Genomic DNA, 19,890 nt, shown 5'->3' on the forward strand with positions numbered 1-19,890 from the left:
ACACCATTGTCATCCTCACAAATTTGAATTGTCACCAGGAACTCAAATTCCAGAAATGTGACATAGGCTTGACCTAAACTTTAGTCATTATTTGTCATTTAAAACATTACTATCATTTAATTTGTTATTAATTATTGGTCATATAAGTTTATAAAATATGATTTTTTATGTTTGCTCGCTTATAGTTTGCATTGGGGGCTGGGCAGCGCCAGGTATATGTGGTCTGTGAAATTGCAAATTACTTTCCTGCTTTCGAAGGGCCATTGTCTTGCTAATGTTTGCTGGGTGTTGGGCAGATAAAATGTATTATGCTCACTTTGTTAAAGAGGCCATTGCCCAGGTGATATTAATGTGAGTTGAGAATTGTTGTAGCCTGAGGCTTGGTTTTGGGATTAAGCCTGTCCCACCCTTTTTGGTGTGAGGTGGTACAATCCTATCATGCCTCAGAGAAGAGACTTTGTATTAAGAGACTTCCCTAGTATGCATATTGGATTAAGGGCTTGGATTTCTACACTATAAAATGGGAATGGAGCAGGAGTTTGTCGCTCTTGGTTCCTGAGATTATCATTAGAAGGGAGAGCAGAGGAGAGCAGAAAAAGGCCACATGGAGGAAGCCAGGAGAAGCAGCCAAGATGGTGGAGTGCTGAGTGAGATGCCAGTTTGTGTAGAGTTTGTGTCTGGGATAAGGAAGGAGATGGGGAACAGAGGTGAATAAGTCTGGTGAGCTAGAAACCTTTGATTCTAGGAAACTCGGATAAGTCAGTGGCTTTGTGAGCACTGAATGTGAGTGGGTTTTGGAGCCCAGTGTGTATTTTTACTTGCCCGCCGGATGCAAGCTAGGATTAAAGACTATGGCCCACCAGTTTGTGGCTCCGTTGTTTCTTTACCGACTGTCCGAATCCAATGCGAACCTGCATGGGCCGGGCTGCTGTGATGGTGGCCCTGGCCATGGTTACTGGCTCTACACTGGGGGAGAGGTTTTCCACCCAGAGAGTTTTGAAAGAGAGAGAAGAAGGAAAAGAGGCAGAAAGCCAGTTTTGTGAAGAGAGCAGTGAGAATGAAGAGTGCTGAAGAAGAAGCAAGTTTTGCAGGGAAAGAGAAGGTATGTGGATGGGGAACCAGAGCTGAGGGGCATTGGGAGCCTGTTGGTCAAATAAGTTTGTAAATATGATATATATGTTTGTCCACTATTTATAGTTTATCTTGGGTTTGGGGGACAAGCTATCAGCAGGCAGGGTCATTATAGCCTAAGGCTTAGTTTTAAGACTAAGTGTATGGCCAGTAGCCATGGCCACCATCACAGCCACCTGGCCCATGCAGGTTTGAATTTGAATCAGACAGACAGTAATGAAACAACGGAGCCAAGAACTGGTGGGTCATTACCTTTTTAATCTTAGCTCGCTCTCGGCAGGCAAGTAATACACACTGTGGGAAAACACTTTCCTTTCCATTCAGGGCTCCCAAAGCCACTGACTTATCAGAGTTTCCTAGAATCAAATGTATCTACCTCACCAGCCTTATTCACCTCTGTTTCCCATCTCCTTCTCTCTGCACAAACTCTGCACTAACTGGCTTATCCTTCAGCACCCCACTATCTTGGCTGCCTCTCTTCTCCTCCACATGGCCTTTTTCTGCTCTCCTCCAGCATGGGATCCTCTGCCCCATTTTATAGTGTAGAAATCAAAACCTTTAATCCAATATACAAACAAGGAAGTCTCTGATACAAAATCACTTATCTGAGGTACAAATGGAATTCCTCATAAGAGTGCACTACCCCCTATCATGCAACACTCAAGGGTGTGGGGAAAAGCTTAGTTTTAAAACTAAATCTTAGGCTATAATGACTTTGCCAGTTTAAGCCTGTCTCCCACACCCACTGCAAACTATGAGTGAGCAAATATATACATTGTATTTACAAACTTATTTGACCAACACTAAGTCTTTCCTACCAATTTAAAATTAAGATCTTTTCAAAACTAAGCTTTTCCCCACACCCTTGACTGTTGCATGATGTGGGGTGGTGCACTCTCATGAGGAATTCCATTATGACTCAGATAAGTGACTTTGTATCAGAGACTTCCTTGTTTGTATATTGGATTAAAGGTTTTGATTTCTACACTATAAAATGAGGTAGAGGAGCCCATGCTGGAGGAAAGCAGAAAAAGGCCACGTGGAGGAGAGGAGAGGCAGTCAAGATGGTGGAGTGCTGAAGGAGAAGCCAGTTTGTGCAGAGAGAAGAAGATGGGAAATGTAGGACCAGTAGCCACGAAAATCTAATGCAGGTTTTCATTAGATTCAGACAGACGGTAATGAAACAATGGATGGAGCCAAAAACTGGTGAGCCATCACCTTTAATCCTAGTTTGCATGCAGCGGGTAAGTAAAAACACACACTGGGCTCCAAAACCCACTCATTCAGTGCTCACAAAGCTACTGACTTATCCAAGTTTTCCAGAATCAAAGGTATCTACCTCACCAACCTTATTCACCTCTGTTTCCCATCTCCTTCTCTCTGTACAAACTTTATACAAACTGGCTTCTCCCTCAGCACTCTGCCATCTTGGCTACCTCTTCTCTTCTGCACGTGGCCTTTCTCTGCTCTCCTCTCTAATGCTAATCTCAGGAACTGAGAGAGAGCAAGCTCCTGGACTGCCCCAGTTTATAGTATAGAAGCCAAAACCTTTAATCCAATATACAAACAAGGAAGTCTCTAATACAAAGTCACTTATCTGAGGCATAATGGGATTCCTCATGAGAGTGCACCACCCCACATCAAAAAGGGTGGGAAAAGCTTAGTCCCAAAACCAATCCCCAGGCTACAAGGATCCTGCCTGCCCACAGCCCACCCCCAATGCACATTAATATAATCATGCCTATCCCAAGCAAGAAGGGCAACCAATCCCATCACCTGGGAGATGGGCTTCCACATGGGTGGGCCATCTTTAACAAAGTGAGCATGATATATTTTATCTGCCCAACAGGAAACAGAGGTGAATAAGGCTGGTAAGGTAGAAACCTTGATTCTAGGAAACTCGAATAAGTCAGTGGCTTTGGGAACCCTGAATGGAAAGGGAAGTGTTTTCCCACTGTGTGTATATCTCTTGCCTGCTGGGTGCAAGCTAGGATTAAAGCTAATGGCCCACCAGTTCTTGGCTCCTTTGTTTCATTACCATTCGTCCAAATCAAATGTGAACAGCACGGGCCAGGCAGCTTTGATGGTGGTCGCAGCTACTACAGAACCCTACTGAGACTGGTGGGGCTTTTGATTTTAAGAGGAACCAGACAAGATTCTTCGGGTTGTGGAATCAGAGAATGCATCAGTAGCTTGGGGAGCCCTGTATGTTTGTTCATCGGTGGTGCGAGACGTTAATAAAGAAATGACCCACCATTTTTTGGTTCCATTGCTTCTTTACCATCTGTCCAAATTTTAAGAGAACCTGCATGTGAATGGCCACGAGGTGTTGGCCCCCGGCCCTACTTTCATCTAATGGATGATCATTATATCTAAATCCAAGTTATGTTCTGAGTCTCTATCAAAACGGAGTGGTGAGTAATGCCAATTTTAGCTACTATATGAGTCTCATCCTCTTCTTGGAGTCTTACCAGATGTATATATACTTGAGTGGTCTCCAGAAAGATGAGAAAAGAGTCCTTTCATTTCCATTTAAACAATATAATAATTGACATTTCATTTTTAAAGCCAGCCATGGGTTTTTGTGTCTAGTAACTCTCTCTTGGCCTTCCAGAAAACTGAGAGTCAGGCATCCTGGTGTGTACAGTCTTGCTCCTTAGAAGCATGGTTTGGCCATTGACTATGGTCAAGACACCACCTCACAGTGCTAGCACATTGTCCTAGCTGGCTGAAATACACCACCACCTCTGCCTTCTTACCAGGTCCATTATTTTGAGGACAATGTTCTCTGCATTTTCACAATAACATTCCCATTTTAACACATATATGTCTTGTCTTTTTCTCTCTCCAGATCCCAATGGCTTTCTGATCATTTCCAATTTCTGCTTTGCCGTGATTATTCCCTATGGCAACAGGATGCAGAGCTTGCTACAATCTTACTTGGGGAAGTAAAAAGGGAAAGTAAAAAAAAATGCTTTAAGAAAACCACAGATTAAAAACTACAAAATTTTATACTACACATTCCTAAGACAAAGGGTCCTTTTGTAAGAATACAAAGGCAATAATTTTCCAAGAGCACTGAAGACATATATGTGGCCTGCAGAACAAATGTGATAAAAAAGTAAGCTTTTATTTAATCTGTACAGTGTTTTAAAACAATAGTAACACAGGTGAAAAAAAAATAATGAGAAAAAGACTGCAAGCAAAGGTAAAAAAGAGTAAACTGAATCTTTATTCTTTTGAGCAAAATCAGTTGTACTGAGATACCCATGCCTTTCAGTGAAAACCAGCCTCAACAGGTGAACACACCTCCCCACTCCAACCTTCCCTAGTCAGTTCATAAATAGCTTGACTCATGAGCTTTTGTATGTGTTAAAACTATTTCTTAATCTCTGCACACACCTACATACACCTTATAAAAACAGGACCAACTTACTTGCCATTTCCATTGCACAACGAAGACAAGTGAGGAGCCATGGCTGGTGAGTCCTTTCTAGTCTGAGTGCTTACGGGAAGAAATGGTTTGGGAAAAGCCTGCCTTCCTTGTTAGACTTGGTGAAGGTTTGTGTGAGCAACCTAACACTCAGAGGTTTATGTGGAGAAGGAAAATGGGGAGAATGAGAAAGAGCTCAATGGCCTTTCACAGCATTTTTGACATAAAAGGTAAAGGCCAGGCAGAATGGGGGAGGCTATTAGTATCCTGTTATTTTACTAGTCTGAATTCAAATTTGAAATGATGAAATACTTGTGCACAGGATGGATATCAGCAGCTATTGTTTCCAAAGGAAACAGTCGGCCAAAGCTCTTCAGAATTTAATAAGAGTGTGTCAGAGCAGAATGACCTCTGATTTTCAGGAAGCCAACAGAAAAATCATAAAGTCAACTCTCTCAGGTTACTCAGGGATCATATGTGGAATGTGCTAGAATAGAAAAATTCTATGGAGTAGATGTCTCAAGATTCAAAGGCATTGGATCATGTCTGAAGACTAATAAACCCCATGGAGAGAAAAGTTTGGATGAGAAAGATAAATTATTGCTTTCTTATTTATGAAATAAAAGGATAATTGAGTTATTTTTTAAAAAACCTGCTGTGTTTCTGCAGACTACGTCCTGACTCAGAAGAGGAGGCTGTTTATTCGTTCAGTGGGCCATAGTACAATAAATGCCTTGCTGGATGACCTATTAGAAGACCAAGTGATTAACCAGGAGGAGATGTGCAAAGTGAAAGATGAGAATAACACAGTCATGGATAAGGCTCGAGTCTTGATTGATCTTATTATTGGAAAAGGACAGCATGCCTGCCAAGTATTTATTGATTATCTCCTTGCAGAAGACCCGCAACTTTCATTAAAGATGGAGCTAAAATAAAGTAAGGTCCAATGCCTCAACCTTAAAGTCCTAGCAGTTCCCCTATCCTGAGCCTGGTACCTGTTATTTTTATTTGTCTTGTCTGCTTAGAATAAGCTTCCTATTATCTTAGCCTCAGACCTTGTTCCTATGTGGCTCCAGTGCATGTTCTCTTGTCTCTAGGCTAGACATAGCTCTTTTTCTACCTACACCCTGCTCTATCTCATCATTCTATTAATGTCCTTTTCAAAATACATAGTGACGGTGGAAGTGTCAGGGAGCAAATTTATTATAAAATTAAGTGTGCATTAAACAATTGCATTCCATTAAATTACACATGGATTCTTTGTTCTAGTAAATTTCTTTGTTTCTTATTTTGTGTAGTATTGTTCACTTATATGTGGAAGTCTATGGGTAGCTTGATGAAGACTACCCTCTCTTCCACCAGTCCTCCTAAGAGCCCAGTTCCACATGTGGTGGTCAGTTACATAGACATGATCAGAGCGAGAAAGATGGGCCAGGTACAGGTCACCAAGGTGGAAATCCCCAGGTGCCTAGCAATGCGAAAATCTTAGAAAAAAAAGACATCACCCCCAAGGGTAACCTTTCCTCCACTAACATATTACTGGTCATGCTGTGTGGACCCCCTGTCCCTTCATATTGCTGGTCATATGGTTTGAACCTCCCCTAACCTTTCCCCTCGACAATCTGCACCTTGCTAGGTATGTGGTGTTGACACCCCCCCCCCCCCCCGCTTAAAGGGTATAGAATATAGCTGTTAAACATTAAACCTCTAGGAAAACAAAGTTATCACCTGTATCAAATACATCTAAGCTTCTGTTGTCTTTCAGCTCCAGGTATAGAAAAGCAGCAAAAGCAGACAAGTAACTCCACTGTTGACTTCAAGATCACCTGCAATGACTAATCACTCCCTGTCCTGGTGCCAGCCAATCAGTGGACACCACAAACCTGAAAGAACACACCTGGAAAGCTGACAAATAGTCTATCGAGAGCCTTCCCTGAGCACTGCCAGGAACATGCCACATCTTTCCTATCCCCATCTTTTTGCCCCACAGCATGCATCTGCTAAACTCTAAAGGTCCCCATAAGACTTGCAAGAAAGAGAGGCAGTGTACAGTGGAATATTATGCTGGGGTAATGCCTCTGAACCTGTCTCCAAATCTCCTTTGCTCTGGCTTACCAGCATAGCCTCATTTTTCTCTCACAAGACTTCTAGAGAGTCAAAGCAACTCATTCCAGTCTCTCTCGTGTTACTTCTTCTATTTTAGGCCCTTCCTGGTTTCACTTTCCCTAGCTTTAATAAACATATGCTCAAAATTACCAGAGCTTACGTTGTGAAATCTTTCTTACATGAAGTCAACAGTCCACGCACTACTGACTGGCTTAGACGAACTTAAAGAACCAGGTCCCTTTTCCGTAACACAGGCACTGGTATCTGAGCTGGTTCATTCTCTCTCACCCTCTTTTATTTATTTATTTATTTTTTGATAAATACATCCACTCCCCTGATCCAACCCAGCCCCCTTCATGGACAGCTGTCAGCCTGCTCTCTATCTATCATTCTGTTTCCATTTTGCTTGTATGTTCATTTGTTCATTAGATTCCACATGTGAGTAAAATCATATGATACTTGTCCTCTCTGACTGGCTTATTTCACTTAGCATACTGCTCTTAAGGTCCATCCATATTGTTACAAAAAGTAATATTTACTTCTTTTTATGGATGAGTAGTATTCCATTGTGTAAAATACCACTGATTTTTTTTTATCCACTCATCTACTTATGGGCTTTTAGGCTGCTTCCAAATCTTGACTATTTTAAATAACACTTCAATGAACATAGGGATGTATGTATTCTTTCAAATTAGTTTTTCAGGTTTTTTCAGATAAATTCTCAGAGTTGGAATTTTTGGGCCATAAGGCAGTTTCATTTTTAATTTTTTGAATTAACTTCATACTACTTTCCACAGTGGCTGCACCAATCTACATTCCCACCAACAGTACACAAGGGTTCCCTTTTTTCCACATCCTTGCCAACACTTGTTTGTTGATTTGTTGATGATAATCATTTTGACAAGTGAAGTGATGACTTAATGTGGTTTTAAATTGCTTCTCTCTAACACTGGGGAACAAAATTTTTGTTTCATCCACAAAAACACTTGTTCTTACCTAACTCAAGTGTGCTGATCTCAAATCTGACATTAGTTTTTCTCTGTAAGCTACAGTTTTTTTGCAATTCAAGATTTTATGTTTTTATCTTATTGCAAAATTTTTAACATTTAGTTAAACATAACAAGTAGAATGTCTTCTTGGACATCATCTTTGTGAAAATATAATAATTTATATAATGCAATAAATACATTAATATACTAAAAGATATGATTGCATCAAAATTTGTCTACAATTTCAAAATAGAACATATTAAAACACTTATTTTAATAATAAAATTTGCACAAAACATTTAAATTCTATTCAGGCAAAAATTTGCGTTTGTAGCTCTTGCATTTGTGTATTTGTTGAGGACAATCTCATTTGATGCTCCAGCAGTAGTCAGCTCATCAGTAACAGCTCCAAGATTTTTGGAAACTTATCAAGGTGACTGTTCAGGAAGTGAATCTTAACATTCATGTTACATCCAATGTAACGGAAAGCCAAAAGCATCCTTTGAACCAGAAGTTCATAGTTTTCTGCTTTGTTGTTACCAAGTAAGTTCTTTGTATCTGCCACAAAAGACTGCCATGCTGCTTTCTCCTCCTTATTCATCTTACTGGCAAATTCTTCATTACATATGAGGGTTTGAATTTGAGGTTTATCGAGTACACCTGCTTTTATCTTCTCAAAAGACAAGGCAAGAAAAGCAAAAATAATACGTTGAAAGCATTCACTTTCTCTATTCATTAAGCCAAGTTAAATGTGAAGTGAGGAAAAAATAATCCTTTCTCTATTAACTACGAGTTCATTCACAATATTTTGTTTGCATCCCTACTTCCAGAGCTTCACGTTTTGGCCACTCCTTCTGTGTCCAGTGTTTCTCTCAAGCTCGGCTGTCCCACAAATACAGAAAGCAAGGAAACTTTGTGAAACCTCTCTGTTGTCCTAGCAGAAAGTTTACCATTTTAAAATCCACACAAATGATCTAGTTATGCTCCTCATACTTTAGAAAATTGAGGACAATTTTTTATGTCATTATAATCTTCTTGCAATGAGTTGAATAGCCAATTGGAACTGCTGCATAAACATTACCGTTGTGTAGGAATACATAGTAAGACTCTATTTGGAGTTGTCAAGAAATAGCCATCATTCTGTGGGACTGTAAGTAGTAACATCTAGCTGGCTGAGAAGACTACTGATATCATGACAATAAACAAAGTGTTTGTCTTTGGAAAAAAAGTCCACAAAAATTTGTTCATGCTTCCTGAAATGGGATACTTTAGCTGACTGGTGAAGTACATTCTTTTCTTGAAGCGTGGAGGCTAATAATTCAGCTGCTTTCTTTGATAGGCCCTAATCTCTTACTAAGTCATTTAATTCAGGTTGCCTAAACTGCTGAGGGGTTAATCACTGCTTGGCATCAGACTAAGATCCTTCAGATTCTACAACCGTTTCCTCATGCATCTTATCAAAATACACTTGATCACCATGTTCACTTTCTTTGTCCTTAGAAGAAATAAAGCCATTGAAAACTGGAACCAGGAGTGTCTCAGAGTGTGGGATAGGTTGTATTGCTGAAGGAATATTAGGATATGCGATCAAATGCCGTTTTTTCATGCCGATACTCTTTGTATAGATCAGACAGAAATAATAGTCACTGCTGTGGTCCTTAGGTTCATGCCAAACCATGGGAATACCAAAAGGCATTCTTTTGCATTTTCCTTTTGTCCAGTCATGAAGCATTTCCTCACGATTATGACACACAATATGAGGAGCCCAATTCTTATCTTGATCGCCAAGGGGAAGTTGAAAATAAGCAATATATGCACGTGTCACAAATGATGAAATAGTGTGCCTTAGATGACCAAGTGTGTAACAACCACATATATAACAGAAGGTGTCAGGACTATTCTTACATTTATGCCTACTAGAAGAAGCCATGATTCAATCTTAAAACAAAATAAGAAGGTGTTTTTATCAGATAATAATTTTTTACATTAAAAAAACTACAATTATGTAAAAGTGATGTTTGTAAAAACATTAATTGCCTTGTAGTTATGTTCAATCCAAGAGAGTTGTTGCCCTTTTACTTCAATTTAAAAACCAATGCATGCCATTAACTTTAACCAAAAGAAATTAAAATTGCTTAAAAACTAGAGCATACAACAAACATGGATTTAAGATTTGGAATCAGTGATGCAGGAATATATAGGAACAGTTCTAAAACCTTATGCAACAGAAAATGAAAAACAAAATTGTTCCCCAGTGTTATTAGCGATACTGAGCATTTTTTTCATATGTGTGTTGGCCATCTCTATGTCCTCTTTGGAGAAGTTTCTATTTAGGAACTTTGTCAATTTTTAATTGGATAGTTTGTTTTACTTGGTGTTGAATTGTATATGTTTTTTATAAAGTTTGGATATCATGCCCTTATAGATGCATCAGCAAATATGTTCTTCCATTTAGTGAGTTTTCTTTTCATTTCATTGATGGTTTTCTTTATTCCTTTGCTGTGTAAAAGCTTTTTAGTTTGATGTACTTCCATTTGTTTACATTTTTCTTGTTTTCTTTACCTAAGGTGATATATCAGAAAAAATAGTGTTACAAAAAATATCTGAGACTTTACTACTCATGTGTTCTTCTAGTACTTTTATGGATTTAAGTCTAATACTTCAGTCTTTAATTTATTCTGAGTTGGTTCTTTTGTTATAGTGTAAGAAGTTGGTCTAGCTTTATTTTTTTATATGTATCTGTTCAATTTTTCCAACACCAATTATTGAATAGATTATCATTAACTCATTTTGTGTTTTTTTTTCTTCTTTATCAAATATTAATTGACTATAAAGGCATGGGTTTCTTTTTGGGCTCTTTATTCTCTTCCACTGATACATATATACATCAGTGGTTTGGACCGTTCTTATCATTCTTTGCTCTCTTCATAGAGTGAAGATGGGATCTCTGGTTGACCATCAGTACTAGAATATCAGCTCTTCCTTAATATACTTCCAAGGGAGAATCTGCTAGTCATTGTGGGAGAAAAAGTGTCTGCTTTATCATAGATTAATGTCTCCAGTGGTCATCTATTTTTAAGTCTTTTACCCTGTTACAATTCTTGTTACTTATTTTCCCTTCCCTAACCCAGCCAATGACATCCCATTAATAACAAAGGCCATGGATGATTGTAATCTAATTGAGAATGCCTCTCCTCCTCCTTTTGCTTTCTGTTCTATTTGCTTACAATTCAGTAGACATAACTAAAAACTCACTTTGGTTTCTGCTGTGATAAGAAACAAATAAAACCCTCAGTCAGAATCTTCAATAGCATTGACTCTTTATAATGCACTCATCTTTATAATGCATGTTAGTTTTTCAGTTCCAGCTCTGTGATAACTAGTCAATGTAATAAACAAACCTTCCTTGCTGGGAGAATACTACAGAAAACCCATAGACAAATATTCCAGCATCAAAAACCAAGCTTCTTTAAAAAATGTGCATGGAAGTACTGATAAAAATACAGACTTTCAAACCCAAATGGGTAAGGTGGAACAAGGCATGGCTTGTTGTTTGAAGAATGATTTGTACATAATTTTAATCATTGTATTGTTATTTTTGTTCATGGAAACACAGAATCATGATACTGATTAAAAGAATGAAAGTACAAAAAACAAGAATTATATCCCACATTGTAGATTCCGCAAATAATTTTTTCTTAACTTCGTGTATAGTATTAATACAAAATTACAAGTAACAAAATCAAGACAGTAAACACCTGTCCAGTCTATTTTGTTGGGTACAAATATAATCACTTCTTCTGTCTTTTGGTTAACATTTGCATAGAATATTTTTTCCATCCTTTTACTTTTATCCTACATACGTCCTTACATCTAAAGTGAGCCTGTTGCCTGACCAGGTAGTGGCACAGTGGATGGAGTATCAACCTGGGATGCTGAATACCCAGGTTTGAAACCCTATGGCCACTAGCTTGAGCATGAGATCATAGTCTCTGGCTTGAACCCAAAAGTCACTAGCTTGAAGCCCAATATCTCTGGCTTTAACAGGGGGTCACTGGCTCAGTTGGAGCCCTCCAGTCAAAGCATATATAAAAAAGCAATCAATAAACAACTAAGGTGCCAAACTATGAGTTGATGCTTCTCATCTCTTTTCCTTTCTCTCTAATATATATATACACATATATATATTTCACTAAAAATAACTAATAAAGTAAGCTTCTTATTGACAGTACATAGTTGAAAATGTTTTTGTGTTATGTGTGTGTGTGCATCTGGATTTGTTGTTATTGTTTATTCAGCTATTCTGTGTCTTTTGATTCAACAGTTTATTCATTTACATTTAAAGTATTTATTGACAGGGACCTCCTTAACTATTGCTTTATGAATTTTTTGCTTTGTCTTATAGTTATTTTCTTTTTTTGCTGTCTTTCTTGATGCTTTACTGATTCTTTGAATGATATGCTTTGATTTCTTTCTCATTTTTTTGTGTACCTTCTATAGCTATTTTCTTTGTGGTTACCAAAGGGATTACATTAAAAACATACATTAGTGGGACATAAAAGCGAGACTGAGAGGCATGAACAGGAGTGTGGTGGCTAAGGGGGGTGGGGGGAGGGAAGGAGGGAGAGGGGGAGGGGAGGGGGAGGGGTACAGAGAGAACTGGATGGAGGGTGGCAGAGGACGATCTCTCTTTGGGTGATGGGTATGCAACATAACTAAATGACAAGATAACCTGGAAATGTTTTCTGTGAATGTATTACCCTGATTTATTGATGTCACCCCATTAAAATAAAAATTTATTTATATATAAAAAAAAAAAGAAAAGAAGTCAATAAAACTCATTTGTAACTATTAAAAAAAAAATCATATAGTTAAAACAATCTATTTTACATTGATAACAATTAGCTTTAATTATATACAAATACCTTACTCCCTTTCATTCCCCCACTTTATGTTATCAGTGTCACAAACTACATATCTTATTTTATGTACATATTAACATAGTTTTGTAGTTATACTTATTTTTATGCTTTTAATTTTTACCAGAATTAAAAATGATTTATGTACTACCATTCCATAAGTATAGGATTGCACATTTGTATATAATTTACCTTTACCACAGAGCTTTATATTTATGTATGCTTTCATGTTTCTGTCTAGTGTGTTTTTATTTTAACTTAGGAAACACTCTTTAGCATTTCTTGTAAAACAGATCTAATGATGATGAACTACTTTACATTTGATTTATCTGAAAAAGTCTTTATGTTCATTTTTCAAAGTTATCTTTGCCAGATATAATATTTGTGTTTGAAAATTGTTTTTCTTTTCTCACTTTGAATATATTATTCCACTATCTTCTTGCCTGTAAGAATTCTGCTGAGAAATCTACTGATAATCTTATAAGACCACCTTGTATATGTTGAGTCAATTTTATGTTACTGCTTTTAAGCTTCTTTGCCTTTGAGTTTTGACTATGTGATTATAATGTGTCTTGGTATGGATTTCATTGGACTCAGAGTCCACTGAAATTTTTGCACTTGGATGTCTATTTCCCTTTTCAAATATAAAAAGTTTTTGTTTTGTTTTTTTTTGGTTTTTGTTGTTGTTTGCCATTGTTTCTTCAAATAAACTCTGACACTTTCTCTCTCTTTTTCTCCTAGGACTCCCATAATGTATATATTAGTCATTTGATGTTTTCCTGTAAGAATCTTAGGTTTTCTTCATTTTTCTTCATTAATTTTTCTATTTGCTCCTATGATTAGATAATTTCAAAAAATAGTATCTTTGAGTTTGTTAATTTTATCTTCTGTCTCATCAAGACTGCTATTAAAGCAGCCTGGTAATTTTTTTTTTCCATTCAGTTATTTTATTCTTCATTCTTCACTTTTAAAATGTCTGTGTTTCTTTGTTTTTTTTTAAAGTATTTTTTAAAAAGATTTTATTTATTCATTTTATTTTATTTTATTTTATTTTATTTTATTTTATTTTATTTTATTTTATTTTTTTCATTTTTCTGAAGCTGGAAACAGGGAGAGACAGTCAGACAGACTCCCGCATGCGCCCGACCGGGATCCACCCGGCACGCCCACCAGGGGGCGACGCTCTGCCCACCAGGGGGCGACGCTCTGCCCATCCTGGGCATCGCCATGTTGCGACCCTCCTGGGTGTCGCCATATTGCGACCAGAGCCACTCTAGCGCCTGGGGCAGAGGCCACAGAGCCATCCCCAGCGCCCGGGCCATCTTTTGCTCCAATGGAGCCTTGGCTGCGGGAGGGGAAGAGAGAGACAGAGAGGAAGGCGTGGCGGAGGGGTGGAGAAGCAAATGGGCGCTTCTCCTATGTGCCCTGGCCGGGAATCGAACCCGGGTCCTCCGCACGCTAGGCCGACGCTCTACCGCTGAGCCAACCGGCCAGGGCCTATTCATTTTAGAGAGGGGAGAGAAAGAGAGACAAGAGAGAAAGAGCTGGAAGTATCAACTCCCATATGTGCCTTGACCAAGCAAGCCCAGGCTTTTGAACCTGCAACCTCAGCATTTCCAGGTTAACAGGTTAACGCTTTATCCGCTGCATCACTACTGGTCAGGCGCTTTGGTTTTTTTTAAAATATAATTCTGTTGATTTTGCATGACATTAGATTCATGTTTTATTTTTCTGATTTTCCTAAATTTTGTATCGGTGTTCTGTTTTAGCTCACTAAACTTAAGATAGTTATTATTAAATTGTTTTTCAGAATATCATGAGTTTTACATTCTTTATGGTTATTGTCAGAAGATTCACTTGTTCTTTGGATCGGATCATATTTATTTGTTTCTTTGTATACCTCATTATTTTTATTTTCTAAAATTTGAAAAATTTTAAAAACTACTACCTCTCCCAGTTTTTATACACTGGGTTTGAAAAGGGAAAGACCTTCAACCATTGCCTCCATTAGATATTCTGAGGCCTCTTTAATGTCTTCTGGAAATGCATTTGCTCTAGGATTATGTATTTAATCTCCCAATAAGAAGAGTTTTCTGGTTTCTTTTTAAAGAGTTCATAATCTCATTCTCTCTCTGGGGTTTATCTCTATGCTGCAAAAAGGCACCTGAATTTATCTTTATTCTCAGTAGACCTCAGGCATCCAAAGTTTTCTGTTTACTTCTCAGTACTCTAAATTAGATGAGGCAGGAACCAGCACCTTGGGTAGTACCCCCCAAAGCCATTATAAACCCCCTTTTAACTTTAACTCCTGAGAGAGAAGCAAAAAGTGGATGTTCTTTTCATGTCATTCCAAACAGTCCAGTTTACGGAAACGTCTATCACAGATAAAATGCAACAGCTTATTTTACCTGTTTCAACCAAGCTGTTGTTGGCTTTGTGCTTCCCTGGGGAATTATGACTTCTTAAGTGTTATCTGTAGATCTCATAAATTCTTTATGGTATCAGTATCTGATGTTAGCAATTTACATAAGTGACTATAAAATAATAGAAAATAAAATTCACAGTAAGTTGGTTCAAAATGGGCTTCCAGTTATATGGTGATACTATAAAGCCAGGAGGCACTGCCAGGGCCACCATCAGAGAAGCCCGGCCCATGCAGGTTCGCATTGGATTCGGACAGTTGGTAAAGAAACAATGGAGCCAAGAACGGGGCCTTCATCTTTAATCCTAGCTTGCATCCGGCGGGCAAGTAAAAACACACACTGGGCTCCAAAACCCAATCACATTCAGTGCTCACAAAGCTACTGATTTATCCGAGTTTCCTAGAATCAAAGGTTTCTAGCTCACCAGACTTATTCTCCTCAGTTCCCCATCTCCCTCCTTCTTGTTGTGCAGATAAAATGTATTATGCTCACTTTGTTAAAAATAGGTGCTGCTCACGTGAGGCTGTCGCCCAGGTGATATTAATGTGTGTTGAGAATCCTTGTAGCCTGGGGCTTGGTTTTGGGATTAAGCCTTTCCCACCCTTTTTGATGTGGGGTGGTACAATCCAATCATGCCTCAGAGAGGTTACTTTGTATTAGGGATTTCCCTGTTTTATATATTGGATTAGAAGTTGTGAAGCTACACTATAAAGTGGGGACGGAGTGGGAGTTTGCGCTCTTGGTTCCTGGGATGGTTAGCATGAGAGAGCAGAGACAGTAGAGACAGCAGCGGAAGGAGGCCACGTGGAAGAGGCCAGGAAAAACAGCCAAGATGGCGGAGTGCTGAGTGAGATGCCAGTTTGTGTAGAGTTTGTATTTGGGATAAGGAAGGAGATGGGGAACAGAGGTGAATAAGTCTGGTGAGCTAGAAACCTTTGATTCTAGGAAACTCGGATAAGTCAGTAGCTTTGTGAGCACTGAATGTGACTGGGTTTTGGAGCCCAGTGTGTATTTTTACTTGCTGTTGAGCAGATAAAATGTATTATGCTCACTTTGTTAAAGATAACACGAGGAGGCCATTGCCCAGGTGATATTAATGTGTGTTGGGGTGGGCTAAAGGCAGGCAGAATCCTTTAGCCTGGGGCTTGGTTTTGGGATTAAGCCTTTCCTACCCTTTTTGATGTAGGGTAGTACAATCCTATCATGCCTCAGAGGGTGACTTTGTATTAGAGACTTCCCTGTTTTGTATATTGGATTAAGGGTTTGGATTTCTACACTATAAAATGGGGACGGAATGAGAGTTTGGCTCTTGGTTCCTGAGATAATCATTAGAAGAGAGAGCAGAGGAGAGCAGAGAAAGGCCACGTGGAGGAGGCCAGGAGAAGCAGCCAAGATGGTGGAGTGCTGAGTGAGATGCCAATTTGTGTAGAGTTTGTATTTGGGATAAGGAAGGAGACGGGGAACAGAGGTGAATAAGTCCGGTGAGCTAGAAACCTTTGATTCTAGGAAACTCGGATAAGTCAGTGGCTTTGTGAGCACTGAATGTGACTGGGTTTTGGAGCCCAGTGTGTATTTTTACTTGCCCGCCGGGTGCAAGCTAAATTAAAGACTATGGCCCACCAGTTTTTGGCTCCGCTGTTTCTTTACTGACTGTCTGAATCCAATGCGAACCTGCATGGGCTGGGCTCCTCTGATAGTGGCCCTGGCCTTGGCTCCTGGCTTTACACTTGCCCACTGGGTGCAAGCTAGAATTAAAGACTATGGCCCATCTGCTTTTGGCTCCTCTGTTTCTTTACTGTCCAAATCCAATGTGAACCTGCATGGGCCAGGCTGCTATGATGGTGGCCCTGGCCGTGGCTTCTGGCTTTACACTTCTCCAGCATCAAACTGCACAAACTGGCATCTCACTCAGCACTCCGCCATCTTGGCTGCTTCTCCTGGCCACATGGCCTCTTTCTGCTCTCTGCTCTGCTCCCTCTGCTCTCTCATGCTAATCATCTCAGGAACCAAGCGCCCAAGCTCCCGCTTCGTCCCCATTTTATAGTGTAGAAATCCAAACCCTTAATCCAATATACAAAATAGGGAAGTCTCTAATACAAAGTCACTTCTCTAAGGCATGATTGGATTGTACCACCCCACATCAAAACGGGTGGGAAAGGCTTAATCCCAAAACCGAGCCCCAGGCTACAAACACATTAATATCACCTGGGCAACGGCCTCCACGTGGGCAGCTCCACTTTAACAAAGTGAGCATAATACATTTTATTTGCCCAACAGATACTGTTTTTAATTGTTGTTTTGTGTTTTGTGTGTGTGTGTGTTCTTGGTATTAGTTAAAAAAAAATAAAGCAAGATATTTCTGTAGTGAAAGAACAATATTTGCAAATAGTTATTTATTCATACATACCCATGTGACAAAACCACAAACATACTATTACCAATGGGAGTGATCAGATACTAATTCATCAGAGACTGTTAACTATAAACAAACCAGGTCTTTGATCAACTGAGTGTACAAATATCTTTAAATGACTTTGATCTGAGGCTTGGAGTCTCCAAGTTCAAGGAAGGTGGCAGTGGCAAGATAAGTGTTTTTGTGGTTCACAGGAGTTCCACTAGGAGTGTGGGGGGGGGGCAGGGCTAAGCAGAGCATCTGCTGCCTCAGGCAGTGGGGAAAGAGTACAAAATCTATAAGTTCCGGAAATTATGATTTCCAGTTCATTATGCCAATGCTAACAACAAAAAGTCAAGGAAAAATATAGTATCTTCTTCAGAGAGGCAAACAGCCTAGAAGTATGAATAAATGCACCCGTAGGTAACAAAAACAACAGCACACTTTCCAAGCACTCAACTTCATGTCCTCCTTCAGGCCTCTGTAGACTATACCTTTATGACAGAAATCCCTTTAGATATTTAACTTCCTCCTCCAGGAGGAGCTGTCAGTTCATGGCTGCTACCAGAAAAGCTGTCAGCAAGCCATCTTGCACAGCAAACAGAAAAAACCCAAAGGATTTCCAGATCACTAAGACTTAATGTTTCTTTCAAGTACAATAAGGATGAAAATGAGTTTTACTTAAGAAATTTCTCCCTGACCTTCAAGTTACAAAGCAACCCATACCTACAGAAAAAAATGAATCAGAAATTCATTTGTGACCCTGGATAGTTGGCTCAGTGGCAAAGCATTAAACTGGTGTGTGGATGTCCCAGGTTTAATTCCAGCTCAAGGCCCACAGGAGAAGTGACCATCTGCTTCTTTACCCCTCTCCACTTCTCCTTCTCTTTCTTCTCCTGTCACAGCCATGGCTTGACTGGTTCGAGCATATCTTCCCCAGGCGCAGAAAATGGCTCCCTGGAGCCTCCACTTCGAGCACTAAAAATAGCTTTGTTGTGAGCATGGCCCTAAATATACAGAGCATCGACTCCAGACAGGGGTTGCCAGATGGATCCTGGTCAGGGCACATGCAGGAGCCTGTCTCTCTATCTCTCCTCCTCTCACTTGAAAAGAAAAAAGGAAGAAAGAAAGAGAGAAATTCATTTGTGCATTATTTCCACAACTTTATAAATATTTCTACATTAAAAAAAGTTAAAGTAACAATTATATTAAAGAAGCTACTTTTTTACAAGATCTCCTATATGTTAGTGAGCTTAGTCTTGCTATTGGAAGGTCAAAAGCTATACAGATCTAGGAGAAAATTAAACATTTTAGTCCACTTAGATCTGAACTTTCCCTTAAAGACAATTCTTTGAGCAAGATACTTTATTTAATTACATAACTGAAATTAGCAATTCAAAAAAAACCCTCATTCTGAAAGACTTTTCTGGAAAACATGAGCTTTTTTATTTCTTAGTGAACAAACTTCATGAGTACTTGCCAGAGTCTAGGGAAAAGAATGCACTTCAAAATATATAAAAACCATGCAGCTGATGAGTAGGCGCTTATATTGAAATTATACAGACTCAGAGTTTGATGTTTGATGATGTTTGGTGGAAATAGAACCTAAGAAACTCAAAACAGTAATTTGAAAGAATACATGCACCCCTATGTTCACTGCAATGTTATTTACAATAATCAGGATTTGGAACAAGCCCAAGTGCCCATCAGTAAATGAGTGAATAAGAAAAAGCTCTGGGTCATTTTCAAAATAAGATACTCCTCAGCCATAAAAAAAGAAGGAAATCTTACCTTTTGGGATAGTATGGATGGACCTGAAGAGTATAATCTCTTGGTAATTTTAATCAGCAAACCTTAGTTTCCCTAATCTTGTCCTGTGATATCCAGTTGGTGGCTAATTCAATTTTAGTTGAGACATCTTTTGATGCTGAAGTTTGCCCTAGAATATACAGATACAGCTACAAACTGTTCATATGAGATAACTCTTCTCTTCTAGCAGATAAATCTTAAATAAGGGTCAACAAAGTTTACTCTTAGCTGGATGATGTCCTTTGTACAAAGTCATCCCACCATGATTATTTTTGTGGTCAGTATTATGAAACAAGTGTTGAAGGGGCTTTTTGGGTTTGTTCCAGCTATGAAGTCTCATCCAAGCAGTTCTGTGGGACCAGCAGTTTCACATCCTCAAGAGCAACCTGGAGTACAGCAAATGACTACGGAGAAAAATTCAGGTACTGTATTCACATGCTAGCTTTGGAGAAAGGCTCCAATAGTGTTATCCTATTACTGAACCTACCACCCAATGTTTTTTGAAGTTCTGAAATGGTTGAACAGAAACTATGTGAAATGTTAATAATTAAGTATAAAATGTTAATCAGGAGTCAACTTAATATATATAAGAGACATTTTTTTTTATTTAATAGCTGGCTATCCCTGTGCCCTATAAACAAAAAATTTATTTGAGAGAACCATTAATTTTTCTCTAAGATAAGTCTTT

General features: G+C 38.9%; 1 protein-coding gene and 1 pseudogene across 2 annotated transcripts in view; both read left to right on the forward strand.

Annotated features, from left to right (window-relative positions):
* Positions 1-4,498: 4,498 nt before the first annotated feature.
* The window catches only part of LOC136320486 (caspase recruitment domain-containing protein 18-like), a 39,394-nt gene continuing 24,002 nt past the window's right edge, over positions 4,499-19,890 (forward strand). The window contains exons 1-3 of one of the 2 annotated variants that reach the window (XM_066253658.1): positions 4,500-4,613; positions 5,234-5,500; positions 6,330-6,819. In XM_066253658.1, coding sequence (XP_066109755.1) covers positions 4,607-4,613; positions 5,234-5,499 — 273 coding nt within the window. In that variant the 5' untranslated portion in view covers positions 4,500-4,606 and the 3' untranslated portion in view covers position 5,500; positions 6,330-6,819. Of the gene's footprint in view, positions 4,614-5,233; positions 5,501-6,329; positions 6,820-19,890 lie in introns of those variants that run through there. The other variant, XM_066253659.1, reaches the window with a different exon arrangement.
* Positions 19,198-19,714, forward strand: LOC136319541 (uncharacterized protein C12orf56-like; annotated as a pseudogene).

The sequence above is a fragment of the Saccopteryx bilineata genome, chromosome 1 (assembly GCF_036850765.1).
Source record: "Saccopteryx bilineata isolate mSacBil1 chromosome 1, mSacBil1_pri_phased_curated, whole genome shotgun sequence".
NCBI classification, from domain to species: domain Eukaryota; kingdom Metazoa; phylum Chordata; class Mammalia; order Chiroptera; family Emballonuridae; genus Saccopteryx; species Saccopteryx bilineata.